Source organism: Halichoerus grypus, chromosome 3, assembly GCF_964656455.1.
Source record: "Halichoerus grypus chromosome 3, mHalGry1.hap1.1, whole genome shotgun sequence".
In the NCBI taxonomy this organism is placed as follows: domain Eukaryota; kingdom Metazoa; phylum Chordata; class Mammalia; order Carnivora; family Phocidae; genus Halichoerus; species Halichoerus grypus.
In genome coordinates this window covers 151,946,945-151,967,246 of record NC_135714.1, presented here as the reverse complement: position 1 = coordinate 151,967,246, position 20,302 = coordinate 151,946,945, and the positions used below count along the sequence as shown (strand labels likewise).

The 20,302-nt window shown below is 44.1% G+C and overlaps 1 protein-coding gene across 2 annotated transcripts in view; it reads left to right on the top strand.

Moving 5' to 3' along the window:
* The first annotated feature begins 4,235 nt into the window (after positions 1–4,235).
* FDFT1 (farnesyl-diphosphate farnesyltransferase 1) overlaps positions 4,236–20,302 on the top strand; it is a 36,044-nt gene continuing 19,977 nt past the window's right edge. Inside the window, exons 1-4 of one of the 2 annotated variants that reach the window (XM_036092396.2) lie at positions 4,236–4,441; positions 13,940–14,037; positions 14,981–15,164; positions 19,853–19,981. In XM_036092396.2, coding sequence (XP_035948289.1) covers positions 4,343–4,441; positions 13,940–14,037; positions 14,981–15,164; positions 19,853–19,981 — 510 coding nt within the window. In that variant the 5' untranslated portion in view covers positions 4,236–4,342. Of the gene's footprint in view, positions 4,442–13,599; positions 14,038–14,980; positions 15,165–19,852; positions 19,982–20,302 lie in introns of those variants that run through there. The other variant, XM_036092394.2, reaches the window with a different exon arrangement.

Below are 20,302 nucleotides of genomic sequence, written 5' to 3'. Positions count from 1 at the left end.
CCAGCACTTAAAGCTGACCGGGGCCAGGATCGTGAGAGAAAAATAGATCCAGAGAAAATCCGCCGAAGGTGAGGTCTTTTGAAATACAAAGGAGGAAGGGGAAGGTTTGTAACAGCTGTTCTGGGAATTTAGAGCCACACTGGAGATCCAGGCTAGATTGCTTCGCCTCCAGACTTTCTCCCGCAGTATCCAGTAGCCGAGGGTCAAAACCAATGAAATGGATGCTGTATTAACCCACAGTTGAAGGTGGTCAGGGTAAGAATGGGAGAAGGCCGGGAGGGTGAGTGAGAATCCTTACTCTTTAAAGATTTTATTATTATTTTTAAATTACAGATACCCAAAGATTCAAGTGATATAAAAGTTTACAGAACAGAACATGGAAGAATAACTCTCACACCTGCTCTGTCCTCTCAGGAGCAGACTTCTTATTCCTCTGATTTCAGGGACTTACTAAAGTCTGTAGAGTGGGGAAAATAGAGCACCTAGCGGTTGAGTTGTAGGGGTTGTTGTCGGCATCGTCAGAATTCTAGCGGAAGTACAGGGACTGGGTTCTGTGTGGAAGAAGTGTAGAAGCAGAAACGTGGATCGCAGACCGAAACCACTATGTCTCCCTTCCTAGTGGAAGGTCTCCTCACCGAGACCAACTATGTCTCCCTTCCTAGATTTTATCCATAGTGGCAGGAGGCTCTCAGAAAGTTTCAGTTAGTCCTGAAAGGAGGGAGGGAAGGGATGGCATAAGTAGTGTGAATGGGCGCTAGAAGAGAGGTGATGGGGGCGGGGAGGGGGAAGAGTGAGAATTACTCGGATTGTCATTGTGCCTTTTGGACAGAAGGAGAGGCTTTTGCTTGGCAGAGTTGCAGGTGAGAGATGGGATACATCGAAGGAGAGTCCAGGTTTTACTCAGAAGTAAGGAGAGGTGAGATTTGTATTCAACAGATTCTAGGGGAAAGATTTTTTTATCTCCTGAACTCGAGTTTTGTGATAATTGATATTGTGAAACACTTGATATTTAATGTTTGGTTTCAGTGGCCCTAGCCATTCAATAAGTATTTCTGACATGCCTCCTAAATGCTGGGTCTGGGAACACAAGGAGAAAAAAACACAAGAAAACCCTACACTAATAGGAGGAGGCTGGCTTATTACAAAGAGTGTTAAAAGTGTTTCAGTAGGTTATAGAAAGAATGCTGTGTGAGGGTGGGGAGGACAGAAGTGTGTTCTAAAAGTTCCAGTACAGGGGCACCTGGGTGGCTCAGTCTGGTTAAGCGTCTGCCACAGGTTAAGGGTCCTGGAATCGAGCCCTGCATGAGGCTCCCTGGTCAGCAGGGAGTCTCCCTCTCCCTCTGTGCTCTCTCTCTCTTCCTTCCTCTCTCTCAAGTAAATAGATGCAACCTTTAAAAAAAAAAGTTCCAGTACAGTCCCAATTTCAAGTATTGTTATTCCACAAAAAGTAGTGGAGACTTGTTATGTGGCAAGCACTGTGCCAGATGTTATGTTTAGACAGGGTCTCTGACCTTGAGGACTTCAGAGTGAAGAGACGGAAATGGGATCATTGGAATACACCAAGTTCAGGGCGAGAGCATCCACTGAACATGATGCAAGTACTGAGGTCTGTGGAAATAAAGACTACTGAAATAAGAACAAATGAGGCTTTTTGTTCAGAGCTTGCTAGAACAAGGGCATCAGCCATTGTCACCTGTCACCTGCATTTGGCAGAGACTCAGGGGCAGGCAGGGGAGTGGACAAGCTTTATAATGAACAAAGGGGAAAGAATCAGGTGCGCTCCAGATTGGAGGAGGCTGGCATGGAGAACTGGAAGCAGGCTAACCAGTAGGGGGTATCTTATGTGATTTGCTTATGAAGTATATTTGGCTCTCTGTGGTTGGCCCTGAGTTGAAAGTAGGGGCAAAATAGAGGGACGTTATTGACCGAGTCCTGACTACTCTGGGCCTATTGCTGCAGAGGTTGTGGGTCAGAGTTCTGCTATGGTGTATGGCCTGGCCACTATTTGTATATGTGGTCTCCGACAGGGCACCAAGGTCAGACCCAGGAAGCTGGATTAGGATCCCACTATGTCTCTAATAAACAGCAACACAATTACATCAGCCATGTCGGTCTCTTTCTCTGATCTGATGCCTCTGGAAGCTCTTTGGGGTCAAACCTCATCTTGCTCATCTTTGTTTTTTTTTCAGTGTCTGCCACATTGTTGGTGTTCAGTGGATGTTTGTTGAATCTGAAGAACAGATAAAGGAGAGGCCAGGAAACTTCAGAAAAGATTTTCTATTTGAGCTGTGATGACCCTGAGGCAGGTAGCTAGGTGAAGAGCAAGGAAGGGCATCCTGGAGGTGAATTACTCTGGCAGAGACTGGGGTATGAAATACTGTGGCCTGTTTGGGAACTGCAAATGCTGCCAGGGCTGGATCAGGGCTAGAAAGTAGGGTAGTGATAGGATAGAAGGTGGTGAAAATCCAAAAAAAAAAAAAAAGGGAATGTAGATGCCAAATGATGGAGTTTTTATTTTATGCCAGAATCCTTAATTTTATCCTGAAAGGCATTTCCTTTAAGAAATTTAAAATTGAAGAATTATAGGCAAGAGAGTAATATAATCAAGTGTGTGTTTTAGATAAATTACTCCAGCTGTCACTTGGGAATGCATGGAGAGAGATGGGAAGTTGCCTTGAAAAATAGCTTGGGAGAGAAGATGGGGCTTAAACCAAGATGGATCAGAGAGGAGAGATTAAGACTAAAGAGGTTTGTTTCTTAGGCTCCATAGACTTGATGAATGGTTTCAAAGGAGGTACGTGTAGGAAGAGAAAGAAGTTAGGGATGACATCAGGATTTGATAATTAGGCAACTGGGACGCTGTAAGTGCCATTAACCAAAGAAGCAGTTTCAATGGGAGAGAGATTTCAGTTATGGACATCATAACTTTAGGGGACATCAAAGAGGAGGAAGAGGAGGTTCAGGTCAGTTCAGTAAATATTCATTGTGCCCCTAGTATGTGCCAGGCACTGTTCTAGATGCTTAGGAGTATGTTAGTGAACATAATGAAGATCTGTCCATCATTGAGCTTACGTTCTAGCAAGAAGAAACAGCCATTGAACATCATAAGTAAATTTTGTATTATATTAGCACGTGATAAATACTATGGGAAAAAAACTAGAACAGATGGGAATTAGCAGTGGTGGTGGGGGGGGGGACAAGGGCTGTCTAGAATAGTGATCAGCTGCGCCTGGGCGGCTCAGTCGGTTAAAGATCGGACCCTTGATTTCGCCTCAGGTTATGATCTCAGGGTGGGGAAATCCAGCGGGAGTTGGGGGGCGGGGAATTCCCCGCTCAGCCAGGAGTCCGCTTCTCTCCCTCTTTGCCTGTTTGCTCGCGCGCTCTCTCAAATTAAAAAACAAACAAAAGTAAAAAAAATACGATGGAGATATAAATTTCCACATCACTCTTTACATAGCGGTAGAAACGCTTCAGATCCATTTTGGGGACAAAGTGGGATCCAAAACATTTTAAAGAGGTCCTAGAGTTGAAATTCTAGGAGTGAGTAACATCACCCAGAGGGAAGTGAAAAGCTCTGAGGGTTGTGAAGCGGGAAAAGGAAGGGTGTTACTGCTGGACCAGGTGCCCGGTGTTCTGTGGGGCTGTAAGTGCCACGGATGGCTTTTGCTCTCTTGTGTTGACGATAACCGCGGACAGACCATTCGATGGTCGGGGGCCCACCCGCCTTTTAAAGGGTCCGCAGCCTCGCGCAGATACGGCACAGGAGGTGTGCGTCACTGAAGAGCTAGTCTGGCCGGCAGGACAAACACGACTACACACGTGGAGGGATTACTGACAAAATCGTAACGAACTCTCGCCTGCTGGTCTCTCACCAAAAGGCTACGCACACCTGAGCCAGGACCCACTGCACCCATGTTGCAGCATCCCAACTCGGGTCTGGGTTCGGGATCCAACCTCTGCATAGGAGAGGCGGAGGAAAAGGCCCACCCCCGTAGAAGCACCAATCCCGCTCGCCCGCCCCTTTCTCTTCTCCAATTAGCTTAGAGGGTACGGTCGTCACGCCAGCCTCATCCTACCGCCAATTGGCCGGCGTCTTCCTGGTGCGAGCGGTCCTAGCCAATCAGAGCCCGTCAGTCCACCCTGCGAGCCCAAGAGAAGTGGCGCGAGAGCCAGAGACCCGTTGAGGTGGGCGGGGAAGTGGGCGTGGCGCCCCGCTCTGGGCCCGCCTCTGCTCCGCCCCAGCCGTCGCGCCTCCTGGGTTTAATCCCTCGCAGAGTGCCGGCCGGTGTCCTCCAGAGGTGTGTTGGAATTGAGCGCCGAGCCCCAGCAGCCCTCCGCCAGCATGGAGTTTGTGAAGTGCTTGGGGCGCCCCGAGGAGTTCTACAACCTCCTGCGCTTCCAGATGGGGGGCCGGCGGAAGGTGATACCCAAGATGGACCAGGTGGGCCGAGTATCCTTGCATCCCGGCTGGGGCGGGGCGGCTGCGCTCGGTGCCCGGGCCTAGGTCCTGGCCGGCAGGGCCCACAGTCGAGGGCGAGGGGCGCGGCGAGCGGGTGCCAAACGCCTTTGGCGCCCTCCTCTCGGGGTAGCAGACCCGCACCCCTTCTGGCGGCCCCACCCGCCCAGCCTGGTTCCGCTTTCCTTACCCCAAATCCGGCCCAGCTGGCCGACGTCCCTTCGGCCGGCCTCCTCCTCTCTCCCCCACCCTCCCTCAGGGGCTTAAAATGTTTCTGTTCTTCCAAGACATTGGTTGTCAGGTAGTTTTTCTTTATATTTCTTTCTGTCTTTGAGCATTGATGTTTATCGGTGTCTTAATAAGTGGTTGCAAATTTGAGATTATATGGGTAGATTAAGTGGGAGAGGCGTGGGAGAGGATTTCATGGAGGGAATGAACTATGCAAATATGGCCCCAGTACCTTTTCTGGAATGAAACCTTGCTCATCTTTCCAGTTTTCAGTTGCACTTCTTCCAAAAGCTTCCCTCACAGTCCTGCAGTCTGATCAATCCCTATTTCTCAGTGCTTCTCGGTTTTTTTAGAACACATACTTACTCTTCCAAGTTCTTATTAGTTATCTGTATGTCTGTCGATGAGCAACATTGTTGGTCGCTTGAAGGCTAAACTTGGTTTTATTTACTTATATTTCATCTGCCTCATTCTTGTATCCTTTGCTAAATGAATGCTTAGAAAGGTATTCATTATAACAAGAAAATTATTCTTAAGTGATTATTGAATGAATAGACATATTCAGCCGAATTCATGGGTTATATCAAAACTTTTAAATTCTTTTTCCAACGGGAACATCACAAGGACTATTCTTTGTTTACATGTACTCTTAATTGGTGTCCTTTATTAAACCATTTCAATTTCCCATCAGAAAAAAGTTCTCTTTCCCTCATAACTCAGGATCCCTCTCATCCTTCAAGGTCTAGCTTCAGTAAGTGCCACCTCTGTTCACCATTCAGCGGACATTTCTGGACACCTGTTCTGTGCTAGGTGTTATGCTGGGTGCACCATGGCAGGATGGCGTGTATAGACAAATAAGACCTACAAAGAGCTCACCATCTTGTCCGGTCAATAAAACATTACCAGATTATTCATAGAAAATTCAGGTAGACACCATAACAAGTTACCTGTGAAACTCCTTCCACCATTTTCTCTTGTACTACTTTGTAACAGTCCCATAGTCTTGTACTGTGGTTATTTGTGTATTGGTTTTATGATCCCCCAAATCCCTTTCAGATTTAAGATTTTATATTTGATTCTGGATTTTAAAGCTATACGGATATAGGAACCTTGTTTGATGTCCCCTTAGTGAATTAATGAATAAAAGGTGGGTGCACTACCCTCAAGAAACCTCTAGCTTTTTAAACAAGCTAAACTTAAGTAACTGTGGCAGAATATAGTAAATGCCATAAGGAAATTTACAGAAGGGAAAACTCACTTCTGGCTGGGTTAGGGGATTCATCTTTTGGGGGATGCCTGAAGGAATTACAACTTTACATTGCTCCTGTGCCTTGCTCACTAGATGTTTAATTAGAGATTCTTACTAAGAGTTTTTGGAGCTTTTCTGAAATTATTTGCAAGTATTTATGTTATTGCACGTTTGTGTGTTTTGAGAGGAGAACAGTGTCCACTGTCATCATATTCTTCCTGGGATCTGTGACCTAGAACAGATAGTCACTGCTTTATAATACAGTTTGTACAGTCTTCTGAACACCTCCTGGGACAGGTAGTTACCTCTGGAGACTTGCCCACTCCATCCCCAGACAGTTTTGGATTTTAGGAAGCATTACCTTACAGTAAGCTATCCTTTTTTCACTCTGTTCTCTCTCTGGAACCAGAGTCTAATCCTTGTTGTGTAATACAGCACTTGACATATTTTAAGAGAACTCTCATATTCTCTCTGAGAATACTGATATTCAAGCCAAATGTTCTATCTTCTTCCTTTAGTTATCATTATCTGTTACTCTTTCCAGATCATTTACCTAACCTGGCATCTCTCCTTTTAAAGTCTAGTGTTCAAAGTTGAACAGTACTCTTTCATTGTGGTCTGGTCATTTCTGAACTTTAAATTCCTCTCTTATGGATGCTGTATTTCTATGTAACATAGTTTAAGACTGCTTCCACTTTAAAAAATATATTTTAATTATAAAATATTTCAAGCGAATAGAAAAATATTGAAAATACTGTAACCAATTTGTGTCTGTTTCCAAGATTAGATGTATAGCGTTTGCTATATTTGCTTCATCTTTTTTTTTCTTAAGAAATAAAATGGCCGGGGCGCCTCAGTGGCTCAGTCGTTAGGCGTCTGCCTTCGGCTCAGGTCATGATCCCAGGGTTCTGGGATGGAGCCCCGCATAGGGCTCCCTGCTCAGCGGGAAGCCTGCTTCTTCCTCTCCCACTCCCCCTGCCTGTGTTCCCCCTCTCGCTGTCTCTCTGTCAAATAAATAAATAAATAAATCTTTAAAAAAAAAAAAAAAAAAAAGAAAATGGCCATGTACAAATAAAGTCCTTTTTCCCAACCCACTTCCCCACCACATCAGTGTTCCTTATCTGTTTTAGGTAGTCTCATCATGCTGTGGGCTTAGAATTGTAGTCAGTCAGATTCCTAATTGCACTTGTTCAGGATGATTTCTTCCATTCTGATACCCTGCTGAGAGACTTTTTCAACCTAGATCTTTACCTTTTAGATAAATGGTATCATAATAATGGCTAACATTTATTGAGCTCTTAGTATGTGCCAAACACTATTTTATATACCTCCTTACATCTATTATTTAAACCTCCCGGTAACCTTATAAGGAAGGTACTATTATTTTTCCTGTTTTGTAGATGTAGAACAGAGGCATAGAGAGGCTAATTAATTGCCTGAGGCCCAGTTATTCAGGGGCAGAGCCTGTCTTTGACCCTGGCTCTCTGACTCAGAGCTCACTGTCTTACCCCCACCGTGCTGCTCATCATTCACGTGATGGACCAGACCACACTGAAAGAGCACTGTCCAACTTTGAACACTAGACTTTAAAAGGAGAGATGCCAGGTTGGTAAATGATGAAGCAGAAGAAACACATTAAGCAGAGGATTGTCCAGATTCAGCTAAAAATTGACACACTTCATGTAATGGATACAGAATGGAAAATGCTCACCCTGAATATGTTCACAGTCTTCGTGGAGAATAGGTGTCCAAAAGTCAAATAACCTAGGAAGTGCCAAGTAATCGTAAGTACATTTTGATTTCAGGAAATTTTAGCGAAATGAGAAATGTCTTCAAGCGAAAAGTTTTTAGAAAACACAGGAAAAGTGCTTTGTAAGGTATTAGATTTAATTTAGTGGGGAGGCTCCTCAGTTGAAAAAGCTACTGTGAGCCAAGTTATAGAGGACTGAGCATGACCTGTATGGAGTGATGAGAAAACCAACCTGAAATTGACGAATACGAGCTAGAAATATGAAGTTCATTAAGGGCGCGTGGGAGTCCGAAAGCTGAGCTCTCATCAGTGAAGCATGTAATGGTAAAGAACAGAACAAGGACATGATGAAAGCAATATTTTTGGAACACGAATTTGGCAAGTGAGTGGGATTAGGAAGAAATTATATTGTGAGTTAGACTAATAAAAGTAATAATGATAACAACCATGTCCTAGTAACAATAGACGGCACTTAATTGAGTTTTTATGTTTGCCAGGCACTATGCTAAGCTCTTCAAGTCTGTTATCTCCAGTGTATCAGTTAACTTTCATTGAGTAACAAATCCTGCCAAAACTGAGTGCCTTAATTCTGGAGATTGGATGTACAACAATGTGAATGTATTTAACACTACTGAACTGCATACTTAAAAGCAGTTAAAATGGGGTGCCTGGGTGGCTCAGTCGGTTAAGAGTCTGCCTTCTGCTCAGGTCATGATCCCAGTTTCCTGGGATCGAGTCCTGCATCGGGCTCCCTGCTCGGTGGGGAGCCTGCTTTTGCCTCTGCCTCCTGCTCTCTCCCTGACAAATAAATAAAATCTTAAAAAAAAAAAAAGTGGTTAAAATGGTAAATTTTATGTTATGTATATTTTTCCATAATTAAAAAAAAAAAAGAAGCAATTCAGTGACTTAAAATACCAGCAACTTGAGTTCCCAGTTCCCTGGGAGAGCTGAGGAGTTCTAGTGGTCTGGGCCAATTTGGTTGATTTCTTCTGGGCTTGCTCAGCTGGCCGGCTGGGTTGTGGCTGGACAGTCTGGTGTTTGGCAGACTGTAGGCTGGAGCGTCAAGGGAAGACCGGGCCATGTGTCTCAAAATCCTCAGGCTGGCCCTGGGGTTCCACATGGCAGCTGGAGTTTCCAAGCCTCTGCTTGAATCACATTTGCTGCCAAATTGTCGGCCAAAAAAAGTCACAAGGGAACCCAGATTCAGGGAGTCAGAGAGAGAGACCCCATCCCTTGATGGAAAGAGCCACAAACTTTTGTGGCCCTTTTGTAACTCATCACACTTAGTCAATCTTGACAACAACCCTAAAGTTCTTTTACAGATTAGCAAACAGTGGCATAAAATAATCAGATAACTTGTTCAGGCAGTGGTTCCAGGGTGCCCACCCAGGCTAGTCTGAGAACCTCCACGCTCCTGGTTTGGAGGCTGCCTGCAAGGAAGAGCTCAGGTTTGACTGGCCCCAGACAGCTGATCAGATCCCATCTCCATCACACATGCTCCTGGCACATCGCAGACACTCCATAATTCCTAGGTCCCTTCTTCCCTTCCCAACCTGGTGTATATTAGCTTCCTTCCTTCTTTCCTTTCTTTAACGAATATGTGATTCGTTAGTATTGCATGGCGATACTGTCCTAGGTGCTGGAGATACAAGAGTGAAGAAGACAGGCAAAGACCTTGCTTTTATGAACCTTACTTACATTCTAAAGGAAGACAGAATGAAAAAAAAGCAAGTTCAATTGTCCCAGAATAACATGACTTTGAACTGTGTGGATTTACTTATACATGGATTTTTTCCGATAAATACAGTACAGTACTGTAAATGTATTTTTCTTTTCTCAAGCTTACTTTATTGTAAGAACAGTATATAACATACAAAAAACTATGTGTTAATCAACTGTTTATGTTATCAGTAAGGCTTCTGGTCATAGCAGGCTATGAGTAGTTAAGTTTTGGGGGAGTCAAAAGTTATATGCAGATTTTCGGCTGTCCGGGAGTCCATGCCCCTTATCCCCACATTGTTCAAGGGTCTGTTGTATATAACATTTCAGGTGGAGGTAAATACTACAAAGAAAAATAGTAGCAGGGCAAAGGATCTGAGTGTCTAAAGTCAGGGGACACAATTTACAGGGTTGTGATTTGGGTCCAGAGACTTGACCTCTCTGAGACTCCTTTTCCTCTCTATAAAGTAAGACTGTTGGAGAAAATGGTAGCATTAGTTACCCTCAGAGAGAGAAGTGGTAAGGGGGTAGGAGAGAGACTTTCCACAGTATAATCTCTTGATTTTTTTTTTTAAGTGAGACTCTTCTAGCTCTAAGATTTGATGAACAATACAGTATAATATTATTTGTTTGTTGCTCACAGTTTTTCTGAGTCCTAAAAGCCCCAAGAGCCATTAAAAAAGAAAATGGTTGAATAGAGGAAACATTGGAATACACATTTTCTTCTTTCGCTTAACATGATCTTAGTTTCTCTCTCTTTTTTAAGATTTTATTTATTTGAGAGAGAGAGAGAGAGAGAGTGAGCAGGAGCAGGGGGAGGGGGTGAAAAGAGGGAGAAGCAGACTCCCCCTTGAGCAGGGAGCTTGATGCCAGGCTTGATCCCAGGATCCTGAGATCATGACCTGAGCTGAAGGCAGAGTCTTAACCGGCTGAGCCACCCAGACGCCCCCTTAGTTTCGGTCTTAAGTAACAAAGAAACTGGGGGAAATTGTGCACTAACAGATGTTGATGGCTGACCATTTCTATCACAGAAGGATTTGGCTGTAGGAATTCAGGGTTCGGTAAACTTGATTTCTACTGAATTTTTAGGAGCTTATCCATAAATAGGGATGCTGCCACCTGAAAGTTGTGTGATCACTCAGAGGGCACATCATGGAAAAAGCAGGTGTTTTGTAATCATGCATTTCTGGCCTCTGTTAAGTCTAAATCCTGACTCTTAGCTGAATAACTTTTGGTAACTTAATCTCCAGGCAACAGTTTCTTCATCTATAAAATAGAGATACTGATCACAGTCCCTGAACCACATTTCCCAACTCGGAAATGGTCTGAAGATGAGGAGTGTTTTCATAAATCTGGCTCAAAGTCATTTGGCAGCAAACGTGCCCCGAATTGAAGTGATCCTGGCTTAGTATAAATATTCAAATGATTTGCTGAAGAAATATTAACAATTAATTATGGGATATTACTCCATAGCAATTGGGGCTGTATATGCATCTTATTTCCTGTTTTCTAAAGCACTAAAAATTCTGAATTCTGCTACACATCTGGCCATGAAGTTGAATGAAAGTGGATATAGGTCTGTAATATTTTCCTTAAAGGGTTTTGTAAGGATAAAAAGTAGTATTTGTATTGTGCTTGGCATACGGTAACTGCCCAGTAAATGGTAGTTATTAATCTTACTGTTAGATAAATTTGGTTAAGTTTGTGGGGTTTCTCCCCATTCTGAGGAATCTGCATTCAAGTCTTAACGAAAGCTGTGGGAATGGTTGGTAGCTGTTCACCTGTGGAGCCGTCTTTCCTGGGAGTCCCAGTCCTGGGAGTTCAGTCTCGCACTTGTAGCCACTGCACACTCTTCCTGCAGATGCCCTTCCTCCCTGTTTTCCTCTCACTTGAGAGTTCTCGGGAGCATACTTCATGTAGATAGCAGTGGAACACGTCAGGAGGTTTTAGAGACAGGCAGCAGTTAGCCCTGGTCTTTTTTCCGCCCTCTCCTCCCTGCCAGCTCATGGGAATGAAGCAGTGGAAATTTTCATAGTGAGTCGAGTTTTCCAGTGTTTAATAGTTGTATCTTCCCGTATCTTCTCGGCAATTTGAGGAAATTATTGTTACGGAGTGAGGAACTGAAGCAAATAGGTGACAGGGAAAAGAATGATGAGGGAAGGACACAGAGAAGGGATTTATTGACCTTGCTCATTTTAGGAGTGGAAGAGGTATGTTGATAAGGAGGGGTAGTATTGCTTAAGGTTGTTGCTCTTCAAAAACCTGTCCAGCTTTTATTGGAGCTCACAGAAGTCAGCCCCCAAACCATTAGTTGTAGCTGAGGATTAAAACGTTTGGCAATGCAGTGAAAGGAATCATTGTGGCCTGGTAACAACAGTTTCTGTGAAGAGCTGCCATAGAGCTCAATAATGGCTGTTATTCTGTTTCTTTTATTTGACTGCAAAGCCTGGCCTCTCTACACTTGAGAGGGAAGGAGTTGGTGAATGGTTTTTAAATACTCTGAACAGGGGCGCCTGGGTGGCTCAGTCGGTTAAGCGTCTGCCTGGGGCTCAGGTCATGATCCCAGGGTCCTGGGAGGCTCCCCACTCAGCGGGAGTCTGCTTCTCCCTCTCCCTCAGCTGCTCCCCCTGCTTGTGCACTTTCTCTCTGTCAAATAAATAAATAAAATCTTTTAAAAATAAATAAATAAATACTCTGAACATATTCATTTATTCATCAAACTTTCACTGAGTATATTTATATGCCAGACATTGCATGAAATGATTTTACTAATATATGGTGCTCAGTAAACATTAATTTTACTAATCATTTTTTATTGAACATGGCAAGGAAATGAAATTCTCATGATTATGTGATTTTTTTTTTTTAAAGCTTTACTCTTGATAATATGATATGCATCCATGATAGGAAATTGAGGAAATAATACACATATAAAAGAGAATATGGGTCCAGTCCACTAGGGTTCAGCGTTCACTGTTAACCTTACAAAGTGCCTGTGGTATTTCCCACTAGTGGATAAGCCATGTGTATATTTTAAACCACTCTCCTGTTAGATATTTCAAATGTTTCCTTCTCTTAAAAAAAGAGTAAGGGAGACTGGGGGTTGAGGGGGTTTATGGGAACTCTGGACTTTCCACTCAGTTTTCCTGTGAACTTAAAACAGCTGTAAAAAAATTAAAGTCTGTATAAAACAAACCCACAGCAATTCTTTCAGATATGCTTGCTTTGAAAATATGGCGCTTTTTTTTTTCCTGGAAAAAATGATTCTTGTTTTCCTTAGGGAAGAGTAAAGTTCAGGAGGCAGCTCATTACAGCTCACTAATTTGAAAGAGAAAGAGGATTAGAAATCTTTTTTTTTTTTAAGAATTTATTTATTTGACAGAGCAGGAGAGCACAGGCAGGTGCAGCGGCAGAGGGAGAAGCAGGCTCCCCTCTGAGCGGGGAGCGGGCTCGATCCCAGAATCCTGGGGTCATGACCTGAGCTGAAGGCAGTCTCTTAAGTGAGCCACCCAGGTGCCCCGAGGATTAGAAATCTTAAAAGTAATAGCTTTCCAGAGGATAGAAGACCTTTAACAGGTGTTAAAGAAAAGCCAAAGGTGAACAGCAGTTAAAGCAATAAAAACAGGTTTTATTCAGAATAGCCATTGCAGTAGGGAAAAAGAGACCTCAGTATAGAACTGGGCTCAATTCTGAATACAAGGAAAAATGGGGGCAGAGTGGAGGGGTCAGTGGATGGAAAATGATGAAGGTGGAACATCTGGGGTGAGGGACATTCTCACCAAACGACCTAACCTAGGAGGATTCTTGCCGGAGGCAGACCAGGGCGATGGGGTGATGGGGACTGAGGAACCCTGCCGGACAGTCACGGGGATCAGTAGCAGGATTCTTGCTAAAATTGGGCGATGCAGGGATAGACACAGAAGTACAAGAGTGGAGGGTTCAGAGGAGCCGGACTAAAGTTCGGTGAAAGATTCTGGCACCAGGAAGACGAGCCAGCTTCTCAAGTGGACTGGGCTCTGACAGCCGCCCGTGGGTTCCGGGGACAAGGGGAAGACTTGGAGGGAGGCACCGGGAGCGAAGGGGTGGCAAGCGTTGGTGGGGGGGGGGCGACGGGCGGGGTTGACCTCGGCCCCGGGGGGGGGGGCGGGGCGGGCCAGCCGTGAGCCTGCTGGGTGGAGGGAGAGTCGGTCCCGCCCCTCGGGGGCGCCTCCCAGCCCCGCTCGGGTCTATGGAGGAAAAACTCTACGCGGGCCCTACGACTCCCATGGCCGTGGCCGCCTGCGGCACCAAGGCCATGTCCCTGTTCAAGCGGACCTTGGTGCTGAGCCCCGCCGCGGCACCCCGGGGCACGGGCACGGCCGTGGGCTCCGCGCCGCGCGGCTGCCCCTTGTCTCCCGCCGCCTGGCCCTCCAAGGACTGGCTGCGCGGGGAGGGCGTCTGCGGCAGGCTGCGGAGCCCGCCGGCAGCCGGCCGCCTGCCCCCGTCCCACTCCTGCTCCTCCGCATCTCCCACCTCCGTGTGTCTTCTCTGCCCCCAGGACTCGCTGAGCAGCAGCTTGAAAACTTGCTACAAGTATCTCAATCAGACCAGTCGCAGTTTTGCAGCTGTCATTGAGGCGCTGGATGGGGAAATGCGGTGAGTGGCCAGACAGCTCCTTTTCACTTGGGGGAGGAGAGCTTTTCCCGGGACTGGGACGTTGAGCCACTACTTTCTGACAGCTCCTAGCGTTGCAGTCTCCGCTTGTGGCTCAGCTAGAGCGTGCCCCACCAGAGTGAAGGAAATGTTCTGGTTGGAACACCCATGTATTTACTTTAGAATGCCCTTCCAGGCACTTCGCCATCTAATAGTGTCCCTGTGGGCCCAGCTCTTTCAGGGAAGAGGGGAGGAAGGGGGGGTGGGGGATGGGGGATGGTGGTGTTTATTGACTTTTTTTAGTCCTGGCGGCTGAACCTGTCTCTGAGTAGGTCATGCATTTTTCTTGGCTTCACTATGCTACTTTGCAATTCTAGTATATGGGGTTAATTCCAATGAAGTAGCTTTTTTTTTTTTTTTTTTAAAGTTGTGTTTAAGTAATCTCTATACCCCACCTGGTGCTCAAATTTAGGACTCCTCTGACTGACCCAGCCCAAGTTCCTTCTGGGCAGATTGCATACATGAACCTAGACCAATTTCCTTTGTGTATGATAGTATTTATACTATTTTGACTATTTATACTATTATACTAATTTGACTTTATTTTTTATCTGCAAAAATACCAGATCCATGTAAACACTTGGCCTGTCGATTTTTGTACAGTTGTTCTACGTTTGTTAAATGTAACTCATTCTGGGAGTAGTTGTGACATCCAGCTGGTAGGGTTTTTTAATTTTGTTTTTTATAAATAAACCACTGAAGTCCGTTGCTCCCATCTAAGAAAGGAAAACTAAGATGTCTTGTTGAGTACAAAAAGCTTTGGCTATCTTTCCATAGTTCTTTAGAGGTAGGGCCGTAGGAGGGTTTGCATAAATGACATGTTATTTTGAAATAAATATCTTGGAACGTTTGTCCCATCATATTAATAGTTCTCCTGTTTTTACAGCCATGCGGTATGCATATTTTATCTGGTCCTCCGAGCTCTGGACACTCTTGAAGATGACATGACCATCAGTGTAGAAAAAAAAGTTCCACTGCTACACAACTTTCACTCTTACCTTTATGAACCAGACTGGCGGTATATGGAGAGCAAGGAGAAGGATCGACAAGTGCTAGAGGACTTCCCAACGGTAGCGGAATTACAAATCTCTCCTGCCTATGGTTGTGTGTATAATTGATGATATAGTTGTCAGCCAGCCCTCATCCCCGTGGAGAACAGTAAGATAAGCAGTGTGAGGGCAGTGTAATCTAATGTGATGGGTAAGAGCTCTGGTAGCCGAGACTGAAGCCACGCTGCCTGGGTTGGAATCCCACCTCTTCCACTTATTAACTGGTGCGGAGTGACGTGGCCTGTGTAAACCTAAGTTTCTCCATCTATAGAGATAATAATAGTACCCGCCTCGCCTCGTAGTATTGTTGTGAGGTTTAAAAGAGTCGACACAGGTTAGAATGGTATTAGCTACTATTACCGTTACCACTATGTTGCTTAAAAGTCCAGTGTTTCTTCCTTTGGAAAGATACATTCTAATTCCAGTGTTGTAAAAGATGGATTCTTGGGCCTGCTCACAAAACCTGTTCCCTATCTAATACAGCCTAAGTGTAGAGGGCTTCTGGCTTCTGGTACCCTTAGCCTGGTAGCATGGATATGCTGTTCAGGATGGGTCCAGCTGGGGGGAGGACTGAGGAGCAGGGTGATCCTCTACCACTTACAGCTGTGTGATCCCGGACACGTTCCTAAGTTTCTCTGCCTCAGCTTCCTCATTTGTAAAGTTAGAGCTCTGAGGGTTGACAAGTTCCTATTTATAAGTACTTAGAAGAGTGCCTGCTGTATACTAAGTATTCTGTAAATATTAGGTGTTCAGTCCATTCCGTTGGACTAAAGTGGGTTATAATTAAAATCTTGTGTTTCAAAACTGACAAGGTTATGTTATATATGTGACTAGGTCTGACTTTTCTGGAATTTGCATGTCTTATCACACAAATAACTGCTTCTTTCATATCTCATAAATAAAAGGTTGATTTAGTGAAGTCTCATGTTCTCTAACAGACCAAAGAAGCCCTTCTTTTTGTACACAGTTGCCAGGATTTGGGGGGAATAGTCCTCATGTGGCTGTTGCTACTGAAACAGATCTATATTCCTGAGTGGGGAGGGGAGGAATCCACCCAATACAAAAGAATGTTTGAGAGACTCCTTTAGAGCAAGGGCTATTTCAGATTACTGAGATCATGTCTTTGCTGTCAGAGACAAAAATAAAAGACAATAAAGTTCAAACCAAAAGAAAAAATCTGTTAGGAGTAATTAGGTGGAGCTGATACAGTACAATACGATAGAAAAGAGAAGGAAGGAAGAAGAACCTGTGAAGAATAATTAGGTAGGGAATGAGAGCACTCACCTAGAGCAGGTACCAGTGATTTGGCTCTCCTAGGACACCTGTCACGTGACCAGAGGCTGGGTTTCCTCTGACTGGAAATCGGTGGCCATTCACTGATGAGCTTGTGAAAGTCTGCTAACCCAGGAGAAGTGCTACAGACGGGGTCCCATAGCATTTATGACTGATGTGTGTTCGCACTTACAAAAGTTACATTCTAGCTAGAGCCTCCAAAACCAAAAAACCCTTCCAAACTATTTTCAAACTGAGTAGATTCATAAAAAATAATTTCCAGTCGTGGGATAAGTGTCGTAGGTCTTTGAAAAATCAAGGCAGCCCTATCCACTCAGCAAAAATGAAAGAATATGAAAATGTGTGAATGTCAGAATAATTGGGGGGGGATATAGCTAGTAGATGTTTAGATAATATTTCAATATGCTTAGAAAACCAAAAGTCTTCTTTATAAATACTGCATTCCAATGGAAAAACAACAGTTTGTTCAAGCAAATTTCAACATTCAGTCAATCTTCCTGTGTTGGGGAGTAGGGTGAGCGCACATACTCCCCTCCTGAGAGCAGAGACTCGCCCTGGCGGAGTAGAAGGGACCAGGGGGCACAGGCCAGGCATTACTGTTTTGCTGGTGCTAACCTTTTATATCCTTAATGTGAAACATCTGAAGCTCTGTGTTTTGTGAGGATGCAACTTTGAACTGGAGGTCCGTTTGAATCGGAGGTCCGTTCAGCCTGTCGTTCCGATTGAGATAGGAATATATGGAAAGTCATAGTGTCTTATTTTCGTTGGGAATGCTTTGTGCACATGCTGGTCAATCCCAGCATCTCCTTGAGACAAGATGCCCAATTTGAAGGGTAAAGCCGTCTCCTTGGGTTAGGTGTACCGTCAGTTTCGGGCGAGGCCCTAAGGCAGAACAGATAACTTGGCCTCACTCACATAGTACTGCTCTTAGACTGAGGTAAGAAGGGCCCGCCCCTCACTTTACAGGGCCCCACTCAAAAGGGTGAGGGGTCCCCAGGGCCATGGGAGTGTTCCTGCCCAGAGCTTACGCAGCTCCCCTTCTAGACTATGTTCTGGGTGTGTGGAATTCCCTGCCCTCAATTCCCTGAGCTCCCTTCCCGGGTTTGCAGTCTGTTGGGTCTGGCCTGTCTTCTCCAGGGTGAATCATGCACCAGTGACCCTGCCCCTAGGCCTTCTGGGGCCAGGCAGAGCCGGGAGTGGGAAGGCCAGGGTGCAGGCTGGGAGCTGGGGCTCAGCAGTCTCTGCCCTGCTGCATTTTTGGAACAAAGCCCTGAGGAAAATTTAAATTCACACCTGAGTCCTTCAGGTTGTGGTGAAGGTGTCTTCGTAAAAGCAGGAGAATAGCGCATACTGTTTAACAAGTTACTAGTGTGACTGGTAATTTCAAGATTTTGAGCCAGTATGGTATGTGGGCCTCCATTGGTGCTCCTCTCCCAGGCAAGACAGACTTCAGGCATAAGGCTAGACAGAGTGTTCTTACCAAGTGAGCCCCTGCCCAATGTGTGTGCATTGAGATTGAACCTCGTGTTTTATGCTTTAGTGGTCATTAGTTGGTATCATTTGAAGCCAGGCTTTCTAGAACTTTCACTGTATATTATGGATTAGATTAGAGTATATCTTTTTCACCTGGTACTAGGGGAGACTAGTAGTCTTCGAGATCCACCCCAAACACAACTTAAGGAATGGCATAGGGTTATTTTTAAATGCTAATAGCCATAATAGCATACATTTATTGAGCTATGAATTAGTTACGAAATATATTTCAATATTCATTCAATATTTGTATTATTTTATGGTAATGTAGTTTTAACATTTAATCACTGACATACTTTACTGCTCTTTTAAAAATTGGTGAGAAACGATAAAACTATTGGTTTTTCCAGAAAAAAAAATTGGTTAAAAAACAGAATTTTGCATATAAGTGAAGAAGGTAGAATTACCCAGTGTTTTGATCATAACATCCTAAAGTTTATAGGGAATTTGTCTTTGTAGGTGAATGGAAGTGTCGTGCTACCCTTCGACCCCTACTTGGTATTTGGTCCTCCTCCATTATACTGGTGGATTCACCATATCCTTCCTTCGTGTACTTGAGTCACTGGAGAGTGACTGCAGGACCTACAAATCTACTGTAGTTGTCAAACAGAATTACCTGGAGGGACAGTAAAAAGCCCTTATGGCTCGTTTCACTCGGCAGAGCTTGTTGTCACTCCTACAGAGTACGTGAGACTGTGCTTTGCTCTCATAAATAGAATGACCTAGTCCAAGGTCTGTTGAAAGAATGTGGTCCTAGGGAGATTCAGGGATTCAAATACCCTTTGGTAGAGTCACTCATTTGCTTCAGTCCACAATAGGAATGACATTTTGGCTCTGTCTTGGAACAGCTGTTCTGGAAAGAATAGCATTCTGGAAAGATTGGATTGATTTTATGGATTTGGGGGAGTTTCACAATTGATATTCAGAAGCCTAAAGTTTCTTAGGCTTCTGAATCCCTTTGGTGCTGTGCAGCCAGCTGGTTTGCCCTCAGGTCCTTAAATAGAGGTGTTTCCTGAGGAAGCTTTTCTAACCTTTCTGTAAATGTAGACCAAGTATTCCTCCCACTTGTTTTCAGTATTATGTGTTGCCTCTATTAATATTTGTAGCATTTAAAGAAATTTTGTGGTGTGTCTGTACTGTATTTTGATCATCTAGAGACACTTCTTTAAACTTAAATAGGATGTTTGTGCAACAGCAATGAATTTAAAAACCATCAGTACAATTTCTACATTAGAGCTTGGGCTGTGAAAACAAATGTTGGATAGCATGCCTCCGATTGAGCTAAATTGAGCTGTTTAAGGAATTAAAATGTATAGCCTAATAGAAGGGGAGACACTATAACTTCCTGATAGAAATCTGGGAATTGATAGAAAACGGTTGGCTGATCTCCTTAGTAGAATGTAAACTGTACAGGGGCTGAGTGTCTGCTCCTTTCCAGGCTGTGTATCCCCAGTGCCTAGAACAAAGCTTGCTATGTAGGAAGTGCTTGATACACGTTTGCAGAATGAGTCTTCCCTATCATGAGGTTTGTCTGAAATGGGGCGCGTTCTTCCGAAAATTCTTACATTTATGTCCACTTTATGTAGAAGCACCTCATTTATTATCTATTGGAAAGATGAGTGTAGAGTGAGACTTTGATTTTCTTTTGAGTCTAGAAACTTTAGCATTTTTAGACCCTTCTATTTTAACAATTATAACATTTCTGAGCTTATTATGCAATATGTAGAAAACTAGTACAACCTAGATGTTAGGCTTATAGATGAATCATTTGGGAGTCTTAATGAGTTCTGCTATTGCTTTGTTTTATGATCTATAGGTACCATGTTGGTTCCCAGTGTAAATACGTATTTCATATTTTCCGTTTTTTGTGATTTCCATTTCAGATCTCCCTTGAGTTTAGAAATTTGGCTGAGAAATATCAAACAGTGATTGTTGACATTTGCCGGAAAATGGGATTTGGGATGGCGGAGTTTTTGGATAAACACGTAACATCTGAACAGGAGTGGGACAAGGTCAGTGTGTACAAAGTAGCGTGGGTGTGTGGTGCATAGAACAGAGGTGGTAGTACGCGCTGTGAAGGTCAGAGTGAGGAAGAAGGTTGTCTACCAGTTCCACGTTTTCTGATTTTATAACCCACCTGTGTAGCTTGAATGTCTCATCGTAAACACTTAATAAAGGGGCTTATAATTGAATACTTGAAATAATCCGTGCCCTAGGGCGTTTACCATTAAGTCAGGCCAAAGTGACTATAACCTGTCCCAGAGGTTACACGCATTAAGCTTCTTCTTTTATTTTTTTAAGATTTTATTTATTTATTTGCCAGAGAGAGACAC